The sequence below is a fragment of the Ambystoma mexicanum genome, chromosome 8 (genome assembly GCF_040938575.1).
Source record: "Ambystoma mexicanum isolate Mex_15411 chromosome 8, UKY_AmexF1_1, whole genome shotgun sequence".
Classification (NCBI taxonomy): Eukaryota; Metazoa; Chordata; class Amphibia; order Caudata; family Ambystomatidae; genus Ambystoma; species Ambystoma mexicanum.
In genome coordinates, this window is record NC_090929.1 from 478,556,881 (window position 1) to 478,576,740 (window position 19,860).

The 19,860-nt window shown below is 48.5% G+C and overlaps 1 protein-coding gene across 4 annotated transcripts in view; it reads right to left on the minus strand.

Moving 5' to 3' along the window:
* The window catches only part of DVL1 (dishevelled segment polarity protein 1), a 940,598-nt gene that overhangs the window by 196,624 nt on the left and 724,114 nt on the right, over positions 1-19,860 (minus strand). Inside the window, exons 1-2 of one of the 4 annotated variants that reach the window (XM_069610110.1) lie at positions 16,453-16,652; positions 6,980-7,540 (exon numbers count right to left, since the gene is read on the minus strand). The exons of the other annotated variants lie outside the window; for them this stretch is intronic. Coding sequence (XP_069466211.1) covers positions 6,980-7,178 — 199 coding nt within the window. The 5' untranslated portion in view covers positions 7,179-7,540; positions 16,453-16,652. Of the gene's footprint in view, positions 1-6,979; positions 7,541-16,452; positions 16,653-19,860 lie in introns of those variants that run through there. 4 annotated transcript variants of the gene reach the window in all.

The window sequence follows — 19,860 nt, forward strand, 5'->3', positions numbered from 1 at the left end:
TTAAAAAGAGGGTTCAGGGGGGCTAAACCCCCCGATTAAGTAAACGACCTGCTGGAGAGGGTGGGGGTGGGATGCACCTTCTCAGGGGTGTGCGGGATTTGCAGAAAGTGATATTGCCGCATTTAAAAGCCAAAACAAAAACAGTCGAAATAAATTGGTCTTTTTTTGTGTTCTTTTTAACATGCAGTAATATCACATAGAGCCACATTAAGCGATATACAGGAAACCTACTCACCTAAGTGATCTCTAAGTAAGCTCTTCCGTGAAGTGCTACATTTCTTTCAAAGCTTACTTTAGTCCATATGGCACCAGGTATGGTCCCCTTGACGGTTGTGATTGTTAGTAACGCAAATTGTTGGTTATGATTTGGTTGGTTGAGATTGTGGCAACAGCAATGGTGATGAAGAGTTTGGCTGTGAGTTTGAGTGTGTGGGATTCTGTATGGAATGGTTGATTGTGATTAACCCCTTCCTGTGGCTTTATAAGGACGGAGGATGTGTAGCATGGTGCTTGCATTGCCCACAGCAATGCCATGCTATGGAATGCTGAGCAGAAGTGGAACTCTGGCTTCCCGCAGGGTTCCATGCATGTCAGTTGGGCATTCGGGATGGGATTCCTACCAAGTAGGATGATGTTACCTCTTCTCCCTCCTACCTTCTAACCTCATACCCTGGAACTAAATAAAGTACTTCATCTTTAATACTTACTGGCACAAGCGTCCTTGCTGCCTCTCACCTGTGTCTCCTGCGGACCACAGACACTACATTTTTGTGGGCGAGTGGGCGAGAATAAACATACTCCCAGGCAATATATGCTGACACATCTTAAGGATTCATTTGAGCAGATCTTCAGCCCATCACAAGTACATATTTATCTTAAACCACCTCCACACAGCCATGCACTACCTCTAGTATCCATCAACAATGTGCAAAACATGGTTGTAGACTCCCTCTCTCAATCCCCAATTGGGAGCCATACCATAGAGTAAGTCATTTGGGCGTGCTCATTCTCGGTGAAGGGGCTCCCACATTTTTGAACACTCATGATGTACTAGAACCCGCCGTCACAGAAAATGCTCAGCTTTTGCTGCGTGTTTTATCACATCTCTTCGGCTCAACACTCCTTCTGCTTCACACATGCATTCCCGCCCCCACAATCATATTCCTTCCCCCCAACCCAAATCTCTTTCCCATTTGTCTACCTGTTGGTACCCTACTCCGTCCTTTGTATTCTATGATATGATGTGATATTTATAACGTGCTTAATACGCAGAGGTTTCTAAGCGCGGGGATCAAACCTGTGTGCTCCGTGTCGTCTTGCTTCCAAGGCGAGCGTGTTGCCGCTGAGCTATCCTCCCGAGCCAAGCTATCACCTCTGCTCCCCATTTCTTCCACAGATCATGGTCTGGTTCACTTGGGCGGCAGTGCCATAAGTCACCTTTTTTCGGACAAGCTTCAAAGCCGTAAAATCACTACAATGCTTTTCAACATAACATAACTTTTTGTGTTTTATACCCAACAACTTTTATTTGTGCAGTGAACCTCGTGGAACTGTAATGCACCTTTACTGAATTGTGTAGATAAATTACTGTTGATGTTATGATCTTCTTGCAGAAGGTAAATGTGTGTGTGTGAAATTAAGCGCTATCCCAGAAACCTACACACCTGCATAATGCAATAACATGATCTATAAGCATTGGCTACTGTCGCTACCAAATGCTTGCAAATCCAAAGCGTCTTCTTTGATGATTCAATGCAACCAAATCAAAGGCATGTCTGCCCCAAACCTGCTGCCTGCTCACGGCATCATAGTTAAACAAGCATTGGCAATGCCTGCAGTTTGGGCTTGTGTGCAGGCATGGGAAAGTCACTTGCCAGGCACGCCCCTAGTGGTATCAACTGGCCATTGAGGATAGCAGCTGGCAAATGGCACAAGCACCTGGGCATCTCCTAGCAGTGCCTGGCAAATGCCTAATGCTTCTATACACGCCAAAACTGTTGGCTTTGCCAATGCTTTTTTTAACAGGGCTTTGGTGAAGGACACACATGGTGCTTAGAAATCAAATGGGTAAAGGAAGACAGGGATAACACATTTTTATTACATCAGTAGCGTGTTAAAGTCATTAACTATCAGATGATTGCTTTGAAAAAATACTGGCAGACACATTGCATGAAAGGTTTGATGGTAAGGCTTGAATAAAGCGAGCTCAAAGAGTTCCCATGAGGAGGTGTTTTGGGTGCAACAGGGTGAGAATGGCCATAGGGATTAGCATGGCCAAGGGCAGTCGATGGGTGGCCAAATAAGCAAACAACTACAAGCTTTGTGTCCCGCCTCATATGCCCTTTCTCCCTATCTGTACTCTAATGCAATAGTTTTGGCTTATAGGTGGCACTGCCACCTAATAGCCCAAACTAAAAATGGGCATGAAGTGTGTGATTGGATGTGGACCCAGGGCGAACATCGTCCTCTCTGTGTATGTTTGATGCCGGAAGTAAAAACCAGCTTGTTTACTCGATTTCATCGAATCTTAGCAGTTTATCCCGTGTTTGCTACAGTGCAAATGCCGGGGGTTCGAATTGCAATGACCAGGTTCCCATGTAGGACATTTTGCCATATGACCTCATGAAAGGTCAACAACAACTTTAGGCAAAATAGCTCATAATGGGATTTGCTCTTTCCGGACTGATTCTTGGGTTTAAAGTGTGCACACAATTTCCCAATACCATTATAAGAAAATATCCCCTCAAGTTTGATGTGTTAATTTCTGGTGACATCACTTCCCACTGAGTATTTGAATGAGTCCCCCACTTTTTTTGAGCACTTGTTCCCTGCTGGCATGTCAGGCAACCACGTGACTCTGATTTAGCCATGCTGGCCCTTGAAAGGCACTGGAAAGTCGAGAAATGTCCCACCTTCCTCCATAACCCATCTACCTCTGCTTTCTATGCCACAAGAACATGGCAATAACAACAGCTTCTTCGACTGAACACAAACAATGAGGAAACAATGTTATATTATATTAATATGTTTTTAAACTGTGCCAAATCACCACTGAAGTAGTTTCACTAGCATCTAGGCTTGTCCTTAGACTGGCGCATTGAGACCCTGTCTGGGGCATCCAGAGCTTAGCCTCTGTAAGAGGAGAACATCATGTAAGGGAAGATAAGAGGATGGATACACTCGAAATAGGTATTGCCAAACGAGGGGTAAATGCAAGAGTAAAGTAAAAACCAATCATCTCATCATGTGACAAGGGCCAAGTGGAAGTCCTGAAGAAGACACATTTTATCTTGGAAGCCGAAACAGTTAATGTGTGAAGTATTGCAGCCATAGAGAGTCCCTGCTGAAGGACCTTCCAGTGTGCGAAATTGCCAGGAGCTGTGAGCTATTTCGCCAAGGGGAACCTGGTTAGCTTGACACCAGCAACACTTCACTCCTCAGGCAAGTGGTGCCAAACACACATAGCTATGTGATGTTAACTGTGTAGTTTTGAGACTGTGTTTAAAGGAGACTTAAAGGCACACCCAAGGGACATTTAAAGCATAGTGCATAATAAGCAAATTGACAATCATGTGGCCCTCATGTTAAATTTGCTGCGTGCTATGGGCTGACTCCTGGTTCCCCAGAGGTAGCTCCTGCCTAACGGGTGTTGCTTGATACCCAGAAGCTGCTTTTTGCTTCGGGTCAACAAATCCCAATTTCGACCCCTGCAAAAGACTCAGATCCCAAAGACTTCACCTCGTAAGAACTAATTTTAATAATTCAAAAGGGTTCTGGCTTTTCTGTATACAGAAATATAAGAAAATAGGCAACGCTTCCATAATGTTTGGGTTCCTTAAATGGCGTGCCATGTGCATTCGCTTTTCTACTAATTATTTTTGAAATCATAAGTTGTTGAAGAAAGTACGCATGTGAGAGGGAATGCACAGAGATCTTTGCACGCCCTCCAGGTATTTATTATTCACCCAATAGTCTGTGTAAAGAAAAAATAACCACTTTGTGTTTATACTTCCATTTTATGCATTGTTAAATATTTTCATTTTTGTGTTCTTCAAACGATTCTGTTTTCAATGTATTTTCGGTTGGGATATTGGATTGTTCAGAAATATTTAAATATTTTAAAGTGGTGGCTAGAGGGGAAGTGGCTGGCACAGCAGTTGTCGGGGAATCGGGGGCAAATGGCACTTGGCAAAATACATGAATATTGTTTATGTCGTGGGCTGGCAGTACGGAAGTTGGGTAAATAGCTAACAACAAAATTTGATCAGGGCAAGCCTGAATACATTATGACTCCAGAAAAATAATGTTTAATGAGTTTTACTAATAGATTAATTAGAAGGTAGACATCACAATTCAATATGTCAAAATAGTGTAAGACATTTACTAACAATGGGGTAAACAAAGTGTATCACATGAAAGAAAAATAATGATTGATTAATGAAACAACAATACAATGTGAGCATAGTACAATTGAACATGTAAAGAAAAATTGCAAGCATACATTATTACAAAAGCAGGAGGGTCCCTTTAGATTTATTGGGAGCCCTAGGTCATTCAATTTGCTGAAAGAACAGCTTAATAAATAGTATAAACACTTAATACTGTGCAGGGACGTTGACACCGTTGTGTTTCGGCCACAAGAAGCAGTTGGAAGATGCTGTTAGTAGGGCAGCCTTCATCAGGATGGGTTAAATTGATAGATGTTCAATTAATGAGAATTCCTTTGTGTGTCTGCAAATAATCAAGAAATTGTTTTGTGAGTGCCAGAGGGGAGTCTGTTTTCGGGTAGTTTAAGCATCTGAAAAGCTTGTACTTCTTATTGATATTTCGAATTAAGAACAAGCCCCAGCAGGGGCTTACTGTGCATGTGTGTCGCAGCACGGCTGTCAGAGGTCCGCTACTACTTGTTTGTAGGAGACCTGTGAATATATAGAAGTAGATAAATGAGTGAATCACAAAGTGTGTGTCAGTAAGTACCTTGGTGTCTATGTCTCTACCGTTGGATTGGGCAATAAACAAGACAGAAATGCCACAATACATGAAGGCGTGCACAGCTGGGCATGTATTGGTATTCAGGTCGCAGACCGCTGATCTTTCCAGTCGTATTTCTTTGTGGGAAGAGACCATATATGTCATAAAATTAAAAAGTGTGTCACTTAGCCATTGAATATGGAAAGAAACCCATGGAAACCAACCATGAAGATTTCCATGGTGACCATGGAAACAGCGCAGGGACATATATGAAGAAATGGTCATCCACGCAATTTTCACTAATGATCGCTCAATTCTATGGCTTAAGTGGCACACTTCCTTCATTTAGTGTTATATAGGGTTTCTTCCCATATTCAATGGCTAAATGACACACTTTTTCATTTTGCGTCATATATGGTCTCTTCCCACAAAAATACGACCGGCAAGTTCAGCGGTGTGGGACCTTAATATCAAGACCTGCCCAGCCGTACACGCCTTCAGGTATTGTGGCATTTCTGTCTTGATTATTGCCCAAACCAACAGTAGTGACATAGACACCAAGGTGCTTACCGACACACACTTTGTGATTCACTCATTCATCTACTTGTATATATTCACAGATCTCCTACAAACAAGTAGTAGCAGACCTCTGACAGCCATGCTTAGACACGTGTGCATGGTAAGCCCCTACTGGGTTTTATTCTTAATTAGAAATATCATTAAGCAGTAAAAGCTTTACAGATATCATGTTCTTTAACATACCCAAATCCAGACTCCCCTCTGGCACTCACAAAACCATGTCTTGATTATTTGCAGACACACACATGAATTCTCATTAATTGAACATCTATCAATTTTACCCATCCTGATGAAGGCTGTCCTACTAACAGCATCTTCCAACTGCTTCTTGTGGCCGAAACACAACAGTGTCGACATCCCTACGCAGTATCGAGTGTTCATACTGTTTATTAAGCAGTTTTTTCAGCAAATAGAATGACCTGTGGCTCCCAAAAAATGTAATGGGACTCTCCAGCTTTTGTAATAATTTATGCTTGCAATTTTTCTTTACATGTCTATTTCTACTATGCTCATATTGTTTGTTGTTTTATTATTAATTTGTTCTTTCCTGTTACACACTTTGTTCACACCATTGTTAGTAAATGTCTTACACTATTTTGACATATGGAATTGTGATGTCTACCTTCTAATTACTCTATTAGTAAAACTCATTAAACATTCTTTTTCTGGGGTCATAATGTATTCGGGCCTGCCTGATACATTTTTGTTGTTTAGTATTTACTCTTCCACCTGGACAGATCAGAGAATTGCCAGGAGCCCTTTAATTTACAGAGTACGGAAGTGGGGGAATAGCTCTAGTTGAGGTACTGTGAGGCTGTTTTTTGGGGGGGTTAAATATTTGCTTATGAGTCTTTTTAATTCAAGTTATTTTGTGTCGTTTCATTTTGCTGCAAGTCATTTTCAGTCAAGTCTTTTAGAGGTGAGTCCTTTTTAGGTGAGTGATTTCTGAGGTAAGCTCTTTTGAGTCAGATCTTTTGAGTTGAGACCTTTTCTGAGGAGTCCTTTTGAGGTGAGTTTTTGGGGAGAGTACTGTTGCACTGAGTACTTTTGAGACCTCTTGTGTTTGACCCAGCAGGGATTGGTGCTATTGGGTGTGGCAAAGTTGCTGATTTCGATTAATGGTCTGGAGAAGCATTCCACTGATGACCTTCTACGGCTGCACACACTACTAAAAGGTCTGCAACCTTTGGCGCTCCACATGTTTTGGACTACAGTTCCCATCGGTCCTAGCCAGTATAGTCAATGTAAGGGGTCATGGGAGCTGTAGTTCAAAACATCTAGAGAGCCAAAGATTGCAAATTACATCAACGTATTACTGTTCAACAAAATACAATAAACCCCCAACCAACAGTGAAGATTTGTCTTCTCTGAGTTACAGGTTCTGTGACAGGTGTGGGAACAGGCAATAAATGGCTCTTACGATACCTACAGTGGTACACGCGAGGCTGGGCTTCAGGGTAGCAGCGAATAGGCTCCAGGGGTCTCAGGAGGCTCCGGCACCAACTTCGACAAGGCCGCCGGGGCTGGCTCGGCCTCTGGAGGAAGCACGTTGGCCTGGGAGCTGGAGGTGCAGGCCGTGGCTGAGAGTGGCTTCTTCCAAAGCAATCCGAAAACATTGAGGTGACCATGTCGCTTCTTCTCGGCTTCCGCCTGCTCAAGGCGAGCCGCTTCCGGAAGGTGAGCCTCACTCAATACATTGAACGTGACGCTCTACCAACTCCAGAAGTGACTTTTGTGATTTAGAAGAACCCAGAAGGATGCAGAGCTTTCCTCAAAACATGGAAAAAGAAAGGGGCTGGAAAAGTATATACTGTGGCGTGTTCTTATTCCACGAAGAGCAGTAAGGGGGTTAGCACTCCATCAGGGGACGATCAGTAGTCCACGGTTGGGTCTTGGGGGTGGTGGGTTTCTTCTTTTCATCCTGGACCTTGTCCTGAGGGTGCGGTTCTTAGAGGCCGCTGGTCTGCTCCTCGCGCTTTATCTGTAGGAACTGTGAAAGGACAAAACGTGTGGCATTTACTTGAATTTCATTCTCGCCCTCTGCCCTTTATAAAACTTTTGGCAACCCCGTGGTTTCAAAATGGCGCAGCCCTCATCATTTGTTATCCTCCAGTTCCCCGCTGTATATTTGACTGCCATTGCTGCTCAGTGCCATGCTGCAATGGACACTTCACTAAGGGGCCTTCAAATGTGATTGGGCAGTTTTCTATAGTGCACATTACTGAGACGTTCTTTTATTCATAAACACGCAAAATGTTGCCATTCAAGGCGAGTGAAGCACCCGGCAGTTAATGCGATTGGTTGGCATTCTAGTTTGCCCAGGATCACAGTGTTGCCAAGTGTGGCAAGGGTGAGATTGGAACCCAGGTCAACAGGTTACACAGCAACAACGTGAATAATAAATCACCTTCCAGTTCATGCCTACATAATGCAAGAACCCCTCAAATAAAATACACTATAAAACCTATCTCTGGCACGTCCTGTTACAGCTGTGGGGAGAATTGGCCACTACACTATTTTGGAATGTGCGCTTTGATGGCACGTGCCCCATGAATGGACATACTGTAGCGTCACAAGTTAAGTGGACACAGAATTCCAAGCATTGCATTCACTCTCCTGACCCTGTATCGCTGTACAACCCCTCAACTATAGAATTAGAACCATTCGATTCAGAGCAACAATAATACAGTCAGAGATGTGTGTGGGGAGAGGGAGTTGGGGGAGGGAGGAAAGGAGAGAGAGAAAGAGAGAGAGAGGGAGAGAGAGAGATTTTGATTATTTGTGTGGTGGGTTTATTAAAAGCGTGACATAAAATCCTTCTACCTGAATGGGAGTGTAGAATAGGCCCTTTTAGTCAGTGGTCAAAGTGTATGAAAAGAACGAGTGGAACTATGTTCCCTGCTGGCCTGCCCCCACTCCCCACAAACCCCATCACCACCCTCCATCCCAAGCGCAACCATACCCCCACCTCCTGCTTTTATTTTAAAACAAAACCATTCCGGTTCTGTTTCTTTTTCAAATAAAAGTACAGGAACAGTAGAACGCAATAAAGAAAAGCAGAGGAGCACCGCTCCCGCCCACCTCCACCACGGCTTTCAGCTGTGCCACACATGCCACAGCACCACCCTGCAGCCATCTCTGAACGTTCACCTCCATTGCAGAAACACCAAGCAATGCATTGTGGGTATGCACATGCGCTGAAAAGCATAGATGTTTACTGCAGAAAATTGGCTTTAATTTATTGGGCAGTGCTAGTTTTATTTTTATTTTACATATCGTTATCTATTGTTTGTGTGTAATAATGCTCTGGCGGCAGAAGCTGCGGTTAAGAGTGTGAGAACGGCTGCTCTCCTGTTCCTCTCCACACGTGCATACATCACCAGGGTGTGTGAGTTCGCCCTAAGGTTCCTCAGGGTAAGCACAATGCATACATCACCAGGGTGTGTGAGCTCTCCCCAAGGTTCCTCAGGGTAAGCACAATGCATACATCACCAGGGTGTGTGAGCTCTCCCTAAGGTTCCTTAGGGTAAGTACAATGCATATATCACCAGGGTGTGTGAGATCTCTCTAAGGTTCCTCAGGGGGAGTACAATGCATAGCTCTCCCCAAGGTTCCTCAGGGTAAGTACAATGCATACATCACCAGGGTGTGTGAGCTCACCCTAAGGTTCCTCGGGGTAAGTACAATGCATACATCACCAGGATGTGTGAGCTCTCCCTAAGGTTCCTCGGGGTAAGTACAATGCATACATCACAAGGTTGTGTGAACTCTCCCTAAGGTTCCTCGGGGTAAGTGCAATGCATACATCACCAGGGTGTGTGAGCTCTCACTAAGGTTCCTCGGGGTAAGTGCAATGCATACATCACAAGGGTGTGGGAGCTCTCCCTAAGGTTCGTCGGGGTAAGTGCAATGCATACATCACCAAGGTGTGTGAGCTCTCCCTAAGGTTCCTCGGGGTAAGTGCAATGCATACATCACCAGGGTGTGTGAGCTCTCCCTAAGGTTCCTCAAGGTAAGTGCAATGCATACACACCAGGGTGTGTGAGCTCTCCCCGAGGTTCCTCGGGGTAAGCGCAATGCATACACACCAGGGTGTGTGAGCTCGCCCCAAGGTTGCTCGGGGTAAGCGCAATGAATACATCACCAGGGTGTGTGAGGTCTCCCTAAGGCTCCTCGGGGTAAGCGCAATGCATACATCACCAGGGTGTGTGAGCTCTCCCCAAGGTTCCTCAGGGTAAGTACAATGCATACATCACCAGGGTGTGTGAGGTCTCCCCAAGGTTCCTCAGGGTAAGTACAATGCATACATCACCAGGGTGTGTGAGCTCTCCCTAAGGTTCCTCAGGGTAAGTACAATGCATACAACACAACAGTGTGTGAGCTGTCCCCAAGTTTCCTCAGGGTAAGTACAATGCATACATCACCAGTGTGTGTGAGCTCGCCCTAAGGTTCCTCAGGGTACTCTCCCTAAGGTTCCTCGGGGTAAGCGCAATGGATACATCACTAGGGTGTGTGAGCTCTCCCTAAGGTTCCTCGGGGTAAGTACAATGCATACGTCACCAGGGCGTGTGAGCTCTCCCTAAGGTTCCTCAGGGTAAGTACAATGCATACAGAGGGGTAGGTCCTCGGGTTACAGCTTTCGGTCAAGTGTCACCCATTGCCTGCTAAGACCGATGATGGATCCTACGAAAGATGGAAGGACCCACCATTTGTCAAACATTTCTACTATGGCCCACATGTGCCTCTCGAAAAAAAAGAACTTCTTTTGAGTTATACAACAGTTGTCCAGAGGATTCAATACAAGAAATGTTTGAAAAATTGTAAAGAATTGATAGAATATATTGGCATAATTTAAAGGAATATTGTGTGTTGAATGTCACACAAGGTCCTTCCAACTTCCTAGGACATCATACCTAGGATCCATCTTGTTTACCAATATCAGCACACCTCGATGTGCATGGGAGGTCTGTTGGCAGCAGGACTACAGACTTCCTTTAGCGAATTGAGAAGAGAAACACGCGTCTTACACTAATTAGCGGTGCCCGCTCACTAAACCTCGTACTCACTAACTGCTGAGACCCACACACCGAGGTAATGTGGCAATATTATTACTGGCCTTCCTTCCTGCTCTTCCAAGTGGATGGTCCAACCCATAATAGTGCTTTTGTTTTGTGACCATTTAAAGGTGACACATATAAATATACTTTTAAAGAGCCTGTCTAGGCTATTTTATAATTCAAATAATGTGCTTGCTCCCTAACGTTGCCCATATCCCCTGCTAATTTTGCAATGTGTCTTAATGCAATTCCTAGCCAGTATTGGGGCTTCTGTCCTGCATTCTAGTTTGCAAGTACATTCCCACTAGGGCGAGAACAAAACATGTGATGGCAATAGAACAGGTAATGGGTGTAAAGCTCTAGGAAGAGGCCAGGTGACATTTGCCAATATTTGCAAATTCGGCCTAATACTAAAAATACGAATGAGAAATGACCTAATTTATTTATTTGACCGAAAATAGTAGGTATTATAGTATAAATGTGGTAAATAATAGGTGGGGTGGCGTAAGGGTATAAGATAGGATAGGGGGAGGTAAGAGAAGTTGTGGCGGGACGCTCCCCGCATTATAAAAAAAAGTTAAAAAAGCAAAAAACGTTATTTTCGTTTTTCGGTCAAAAGAATTGGGTAATTTCTCAATTCGTTGTTTTTCTGGAAATTATCACAGATACCCAGAAATGTTATCTCAAGAGTTCCCGTCATATTTTGTGGACCCTGCTGAGGCGCCCTACGTGGAGAGGTGATGTCCAGAGGCGGCCCATTGCCGCCTCTGCTCGCGGCCACAAGCTGCAGCTCCTGAGGAAGACGCAATGAGGCGAAACACACCTGAGGCTGTCTACTGTCCCTTGAAGAGAGTGTGGCTTAGGCTAACCCACTCCAGGAAGAGGGGATGAAATATTACAAGTTTGTCTGATTAACAGGTGCAAAACGAAAACAATGTGAAACTTACAACACAACTAAAAACACAACCCTTCAGCGAGTTTGGTCTTCAGACATGAAGACAAGACACTCTCAAGCTAATACCATGTTAGGCCCGAGAGGGTCATGGGAAGCCTGTCAATAAATAACACAGAAAAGGGTTTGTTTGATTGCCATCTGATGTCAGACAACGCAATTATACAGATGCCTTCTGCCCCACGAACGTCCCTAAAACGGCCGGAGTCACACTCTCACATCGAACCAACCCTTCTCTTCTTTGACTGCAGTTTGCGTTGATGGCTAATTCCCCCGCTTGGGATTTCAGACCCATGGGGCATTAGGAGTGGACATACAGCTATATGGACTGATTTATGTACCTGCTGCATAGAGAGGCTTTGCTTAATGTATGTACTGCTGCATTTTTTTATTAAAAAAAATATATGGCATTGTGTGTTCTTGGCTCTACACCAATGGCAATCCACTTTAGAGGGCACCCGCCGGTTTTAGCAGATCAAAGAAAAGCACGATGTGCTCTGCACGCTGGGAAGTTGTCTCGGTGGGTTAATGCAACAGCCCCCGAGATGCGGCTTGCAGGCCACATGTTAGCTCAAACTTTCGACCTTCTGAGGTCCAGGAAATGAGTTCTGCTGCTGTTCGCTCGCCGTATCGTTGCGGCAGTTTTAATAAGCCTTAAGCCCAGGCTAGCGGTGCCCATGCAGAGAGCTGCTTCGCGCCAGCAGCGGGAAGCTGTCATTACCGGACCATGACACCACGGCAATGTCCTATATGTATTGCTCAGTGCTGTTTCTGCCGCTCAAGGCGTGTCTGGAGGAGTGTTTGGCACCTGTGTGTGCTGGAACAGAATTAGCTGGGTCAATCCGACCAAGCCTTGCCTGTCCTGCGGCGCCGAAGCTGCATTCTAAACCGCGGGTTCACTATGTGACGCGCTTGTGTGATCTTGGGACCATGTCACTGTTTTGCAATCCTAGCCTCTCTTTTTTACAAGCCGTTTGTGTAAAGTGCCCGAATGCAAAGTGTTCAGTTGGGGGTTGGTTAAGATTAGAGATCCCACAATGCATTAACTTGTTAAATTAAATATGTGTCTGTCCCCCCCCCCCACCCTTCCCAACGCCCGACAGGTAGTCATCTTGTCAGCCTCAACTCCCAATGTTTGGGGTGCTTAAAAGTAGGCCATGCGCTATGCAGACACTCCCACTGCAGGCCACACTTAACATCTGTACACACACACACTTTTGACTGGCCCTGGATGTGTGAGTGTTTCAAAAGTCACTTTGGGTTTCCATTTTGCAACTTTCCCTTACAGTTAGTTGGCACGGGTACTCCCCACCCCCGCCGTCTCCTTCGCTTCTAATAACGTCTCCCTGTTCCTCGCTCAGCTCATTAAATAAAATGCATCCTGCTTTAGGCAGGTGCGGGCTTTTTAAGGTGTGTTTGCCTTGCCTAATTTATTAGAAAATGTCCGTGCCGTGCATTTTCCTGGCAGACATTAGCCAAATGTTTTCCTTTGCTTATATTAGTGGCTCTCCCCCTCCAGCTCGCGCTGACGCAAGGCCAGCTCAAGCTCGCGCGCTGCCCGCCCAGCGCGTGCTCCCTTCTCCGACCCGAATATGAGCAATTATGTGTGATATTTGCCCGATTGCTTATCCCCCCCTCCCCCCCATCCCCGGTTTTCCTATCGTGCCGTTTCGCAGCGAGTGGAGTCATCTGCCAATTTCCTACATCGACAGCGGGAGAGATGAAAGCTCTGCGCCTACGAGGTCGGACATCGGGGCGCTAAGGTGTAAACGGACATCTCACACGTTCCTTCACGAAGCGTTGTGTTATGACGGAGAGCGGGGGAAGCGGAGTAAAGAAGGAGACGGCGAAAGATAAGGGGAGTGGCAGAGGAGAGAAGAGTGAGAACGAGAGGGGGAAAAGTGAGACGGAGGAAGAGTGATCGACCGATGCAAAGGTATCACAGACGGAGAAAATACGGAGCGAGGTAGACAGGAGAGATGGGACGGATTGAAAGAGAACATTGTTGGGCAGGGGGCAACAAGACGGATACATGCAGAGCTGGTGGGGCGGGGAATGGACGAAAAGTGTGAGAGGAGAAAACCGAAGAGAATGGGAGGAGGGGAGGGAGAATGAAGACAAAGAAAGAGACAGAGGGGATAATAGAACGGACCGTGTAAGAGGGGAACTCATGGAGGCGCGGAGAGAGGAGTGTAGGGAGAAGAGTGTAGATAAGAAGTGCAGTGAGCAAGCAGGAGACCTGCGGCAGTGGGGCGAAGGAAGAGAGGATGGGAAAGCGAGACAGCAAGAGAGAGGGGGCACGATCGGGAGAGAAAGACATTTAGGAGGCAGCGATGAGGCGGAGGACAAGAGGAGAAACACAATGAAAGGGGAAGGGTGCAGGAGGGAGAAGAAGCAACCGAGGCCAGGTGAGGAGAAAGACTGACTGGGGATGTGAAGGAGAGGAGCATTGGGGGAGGAGAGGGAAGGAAATGAGGGTGCATTAGAAAGAAGGAGTGGGGGTGAGGTGCTGGAGGGGTGCTGGAGAGGAGGGAGGCAGGCGAAAGAGTAGAAATGCAGGAGAACTGGGCAGGCTGAGGACTCGAGGTCCTGGCGTGGAGGAGGGATGCGGGATGATGAGTTTGGGTGTGGGGAGGTGGGACTCAGGCAGGCCTAAGAGTGGAGGTGCAGGGGAGGCGGGGACAGGCTGAGGAGGAGAGGCGCCTGAGAGAACACCGAGGGTGGAGCTGCTGGGGGTAGGAGGTGTGCAGGCTAGGGAGTAGAGGTGCTGGAGAGGGGTAGTCTGAGGAGTGGGGGTGCTGGAGAGGGGTAGTCTGAGGAGTGGGGGTGCTGGAGAGGGGTAGTCTGAGGAGTGGGGGTGCTGGAGAGGGGTAGTCTGAGGAGTGGGGGTGCTGGAGAGGGGTAGGCTGGGGAGTGGAGGTGCTGGAGAGGGGTAGTCTGAGAAGTGGGGGGTGCTGGAGAGGGGTAGGCTGGGGAGTGGAGGTGCTGGAGAGGGGTAGTCTGAGGAGTGGGATGCTGGAGAGGGGTAGTCTGAGGAGTGGGGGTGCTGGAGAGGGGTAGGCTGGGGAGTAGAGGTGCTGGAGAGGGGTAGTCTGAGGAGTGGGGGTGCTGGAGAGGGGTAGGCTGGGGAGTGGAGGTGCTGGAGAGGGGTAGTCTGAGGAGTGGGGATGCTGGAGAGGGGTAGGCTGAGGAGTGGAGGTGCTGGAAAGGGGTAGGCTGGGGATTGGGGGTGCTGGAGAGGGGTAGGCTGGGGAGTGGAGGTGCTGGAGAGGGGTAGTCTGAGGAGTGGGGTGCTGGAGAGGGGTAGTCTGAGGAGTGGAGGTGCTGGAGAGGGGTAGGCTGGGGAGTGGATGTGCTGGAGAGGGGTAGGCTGGGGAGTGGGGGTGCTGGAGAGGGGTAGGCTGGGGAGTGGAGGTGCTGGAGAGGGGTAGGCTGGGGAGTGGAGGTGCTTGAGAGAAGAGAGGCAGGCTGAGGAGAGGAGGTGCTGGACATGAGAAGGGCAAGCAGGGGAGTGGAGAAGCTCTAGGTTTGGGGGGGGCAGGATAAGGAGTGAAGTTTCTGGACAGGAGGTGAGTAGGCTGAGGAGTGGAGGTGCTGGGCAGGTGAGAGTTGGCAGAGGAGTAGAGGTGTTGGACGGGTGACGGTTGGCTGAGGAATGGAGGTGCTGGACAGGAAGGGAGCAGGCAGCGGATTGGAGAAGCTATAGTTTAGGGAGGGGGGCTGAGGAGTGGAGGTGTTTGAAATAAGAGAGGCAGGCTGAGGAGTGGAGTTGTTGGACAGGAGCGGGGTAGACTTTGGAGTGGAGTTGCTGGACAGGAGCGGGGTAGACTGTGGAGTGGAGGTGCTGGACAAGTGGGGGTTGGCTGAGGAGTGGAGGTGCTGGACAGGAGGGGAGCAGGCTGGGGAGGGGAGCAGGCTGGGGAGTGGAGGAGCTATAGGTTAGGGAGGGAGGCTGAGGAGTGGGGGTGCTGGACATGAGAAGGGCAAGCAGGGGAGTGGAGAAGCTCTAGGTTTGGGGGGGGCAGGATAAGGAGTGAAGTTTCTGGACAGGAGGTGAGTAGGCTGAGGAGTGGAGGTGCTGGGCAGGTGAGAGTTGGCAGAGGAGTAGAGGTGTTGGACGGGTGAGGGTTGGCTGAGGAATGGAGGTGCTGGACAGGAAGGGAGCAGGCAGCGGATTGGAGAAGCTATAGTTTAGGGAGGGGGGCTGAGGAGTGGAGGTGTTTGAAATAAGAGAGGCAGGCTGAGGAGTGGAGTTGCTGGACAGGAGCGGGGTAGACTTTGGAGTGGAGTTGCTGGACAGGAGCGGGGTAGACTGTGGAGTGGAGGTGCTGGACAAGTGGGGGTTGGCTGAGGAGTGGAGGTGCTGGACAGGAGGGGAGCAGGCTGGGGAGGGGAGCAGGCTGGGGAGTGGAGGAGCTATAGGTTAGGGAGGGAGGCTGAGGAGTGGGGGTGCTGGAGAAGAGGGGAGCCGGCTGGACGCCAAGGTGCATAGGTTGTTCTTCCTGGAAGGCACTCAGACCCTTCTTAGGGCTCTGGCAGTGGGCTGTTATCAGAGGAACGCCAAACCTCACACTCACCCTAGAAGTGACCTTTTCTTTGCGGGACATCGGCACCCCTCCATAGGAAGACCCGCATATTGTGCACCCTCTAAAACTTATTTTCCTTAACAGCTGCCCATGTGTGGGACACCTGAAGTGGGAGGATAAGAAAGAGCCTCTTGTAAAGATTACCGAAGCCCCACTCTTGTAGGACGGAGGAAGTGGGGTAAGACTATTAATAGCGCACTGGCCACGTCTCCCGGGGACCCAGCATCGCCTGTTTCCCTACACACTAGCGGCGCCGCCTCGCTAGCACCCCCCAGGAGACACAGACCCCCGCGCATCGGATACTTACCGGACAGTGCGCTCCTGGCTCGCGGAGGACAAAGGCGAAGTCCTGCGAACACCCTGCAGAGAGTCTGGGAATGCAGCACCTGAGCGGAGAATGTGCTCAGCGAGCGGCGCCTCCCCCGGCTGCCTCCCCGGCACTGCAGCATCACTGCCAGCAGCCAATGGGGAGGCCGCTCGGCGAGCCCCCCTCCCCAGCCTTACCCGGGCATGTGCGCCTCCACCTGACATGTCTGAAGGAAGCACACACGCGGGGGGCTTGCAAGAGAGCGTGCCTTCAAGGCGGGGGCAGTCATACGGTCATACCCACAGTCCCTGTAGACTCTACAGTGTAGTAGAGCAACACATTGCGGGTTCTGTAGCAGCAGGAACACGCGCTGCTGGAGACTGCAGGAACACGCGACGGACCAGACTGCAGGAGCCTGCAGGAACACTCGCTGCAGGAGCCCGTAGTAACACTCCTGCTGGATCCTGCAGGAACATGCGACCGCAGGAGCCTGTAGGAACACACGCTGCATGATCTTGCAGGAGCACACGCTGCAGGAACCTGCAGGAACACATGCCGCAGGAGCCTGTAGGAACACGGTGCGGGAGACGGAACACACGCTGCAGGACCCTGCAGGAACACTCGCGGCAGGAGCCTGTAGGAACACACGCTGCAGGACCCTGCAGGAACACACCTGCAGGAGCCTGTAGGAACACACGCTGCAGGATCCTGCAGGAACATGCGCCCGCAGGAGCCTGTAGGACCACACGCTGCATGATTTTGCAGGAGCACACGCTGCAGGAGCCTGTAGGAACACACACTGCAGGATCCTGCAGGATCACACGCCGCAGGAGCCTGTAGGAACATGGTGCGGGAGACGGAACACACGCTGCAGGACCCTGCAGGAACACTCGCTGCAGGAGCCTGTAGGAACACACGCTGCAGGACCCTGCAGGAACACACGCTGCAGAAGCCTGTAGGAACAAACGCTGCAGGATCCTGCAGGAACACACGCCGCAGGAGTCTATAGGAAGTGGAACACACGGTGCGGGAGACGGAACAAAAGCTGCAGGAGCCCGCAGAAACGCACGCAGCAGGATCCCGCAGGAACACACACTGGAGCAGACTGCATGAACACACATTTTAGGAGTCTGTAGGAATACACGCTACAGGATCCCTCAGGAACACAGGCTGCAGGAGCCTTCAGGAACACATGCTGCGGGAGCCCGCAGGAATACACGCTGCAGGTGGAGACTGGAGAAGGTCTTGTGCGCAGTTTCTGAATCTGCCCCAACTCTGGAGGGACAGTCTCGCGAGAACGGCCGACTGGGTGTGGGGATTCTCATTTTTACACCTGTCCCTTCAGGTATTTCACGCGTGCCTTTGTCTTTGATCACACACGGGAGCCAGAGGAATCCTCATACTTAGGCATTACACGGTTACACCTCACAGGGGCATGACACTGCCACATGCCGTGTATCCGGGTGCATCTCACTCAGAAGTCCACATGACTCCGTCCCATGCCAGAAAGGACCCGCTCAGCCACAGCTGAGTGGATGGGTTCTAGTGCTTGCAGCTTTGCCAGCAAAGTACCCAAGAGTGGCCCCTGCCCGCCTGCCAGGGTAAAGCTAGAGACACAGTAGAGCTTCTAGCAGGAAGCGGAGCAATTGATGCAATGGCCCAGGTGGTCTTTTTATGCTGTCACTTCCTATGAAGCTTAAGGAGGGCTTCTTGGTACCCCAGGAAGCATGCCCCCGATCAGTTCATAGTCACACCTTTGGATTCACGCAAGCCACTCTGTTTACTACACGAATCCAGGCATTGTTTGCATGTCATGTGTGCAGTCCCGCAGTGTTGCCAGAGCTACAGAAATCAGGCAGGAAAGGAAAATACAGGGCTGCAAGGAGCACTCCCCCTCCACGAATGAACAACCTGAAGTGGAAGAGCAGCTCACACGAGATATGGGATAATCTGTAATATCTGCACTGCAATAGCCACTCACACCAGATATGGCACCACCTGTAATATATGCACTGCAATAGCCACTGACACAGATATGGGACCATCTGTAATATCTGCACTGCAATAGCCACTGACACAGATATTGGACCATCTGTAATATCTGCACTGCAATAGCCACTGACACAGATATGGGACCATCTGTAATATCTGCACTGCAATAGCCACTGACACAGATATGGCACCACCTGTAATATCTGCACTGCAATAGCCACTGACACAGATATGGCACCACCTGTAATATCTGCACTGCAATAGCCACTGACACAGATATGGCACCACCTGTAATATCTGCACTGCAATAGCCACTGACACAGCTATGGGACCATCTGTAATATCTGCACTGCAATAACCACTGACATAGATATGGCACCACCTGTAATATCTGCACTGCAATAGCCACTGACACAGCTATGGGACCATCTGTAATATCTGCACTGCAATAGCCACTGACACAGATATGGGACCATCTGTAATATATGCACTGCAATAGCCACTGACACAGATATGGGACCATCTGTAATATCTGCACTGCAATAGCCAATGACACAGATATGGGACCATCTGTAATATCTGCACTGCAATAGCCACTGACACAGCTATGGGACCATCTGTAATATCTGCACTGCAATAGCCACTGACATAGATATGGCACCACCTGTAATATCTGCACTGCAATAGCCACTGACACATCTATGGGACCATCTGTAATATCTGCACTGCAATAGCCACTGACACAGATATGGGACCATCTGTAATATCTGCACTGCAATAGCCAATGACACAGATATGGGACCATCTGTAATATCTGCACTGCAATAGCCACTGACACAGCTATGGGACCATCTGTAATATCTGCACTGCAATAGCAACTGACACAGATATGGGACCATCTGTAATATCTGCACTGCAATAGCCACTGACACAGCTATGAGACCATCTGTAATATCTGCACTGCAATAGCCACTGACACAGATATGGCACCACCTGTAATATCTGCACTGCAATATCCACTGACACAGATATGGCACCATCTGTAATATCTGCACTGCAATAGCCACTCACAACGTATATGCACCACCTGTAATATCTGCACTGCAATAGCCACTGACACAGATATGGGACCATCTGTATTATCTGCTCTGCAATAGCCACTCACACATATATGGGATTACTTGTGATATCTGCACTGCAATAGCCACTCACACCAGATATGGCATCATCTATAATATCTGAACTGCAATAGCCACTAACACCAGATATGACACCATCTGTAATATCTGCACTGCATTAGCCACTCACACAGATATGGGATTACCTGTGATATCTGCACTGCAATACCCATTTACACCAGACATGGGATTCCCTGTGATATCAGTACTGGAAGAGTCAGATACACCAGATATGGGA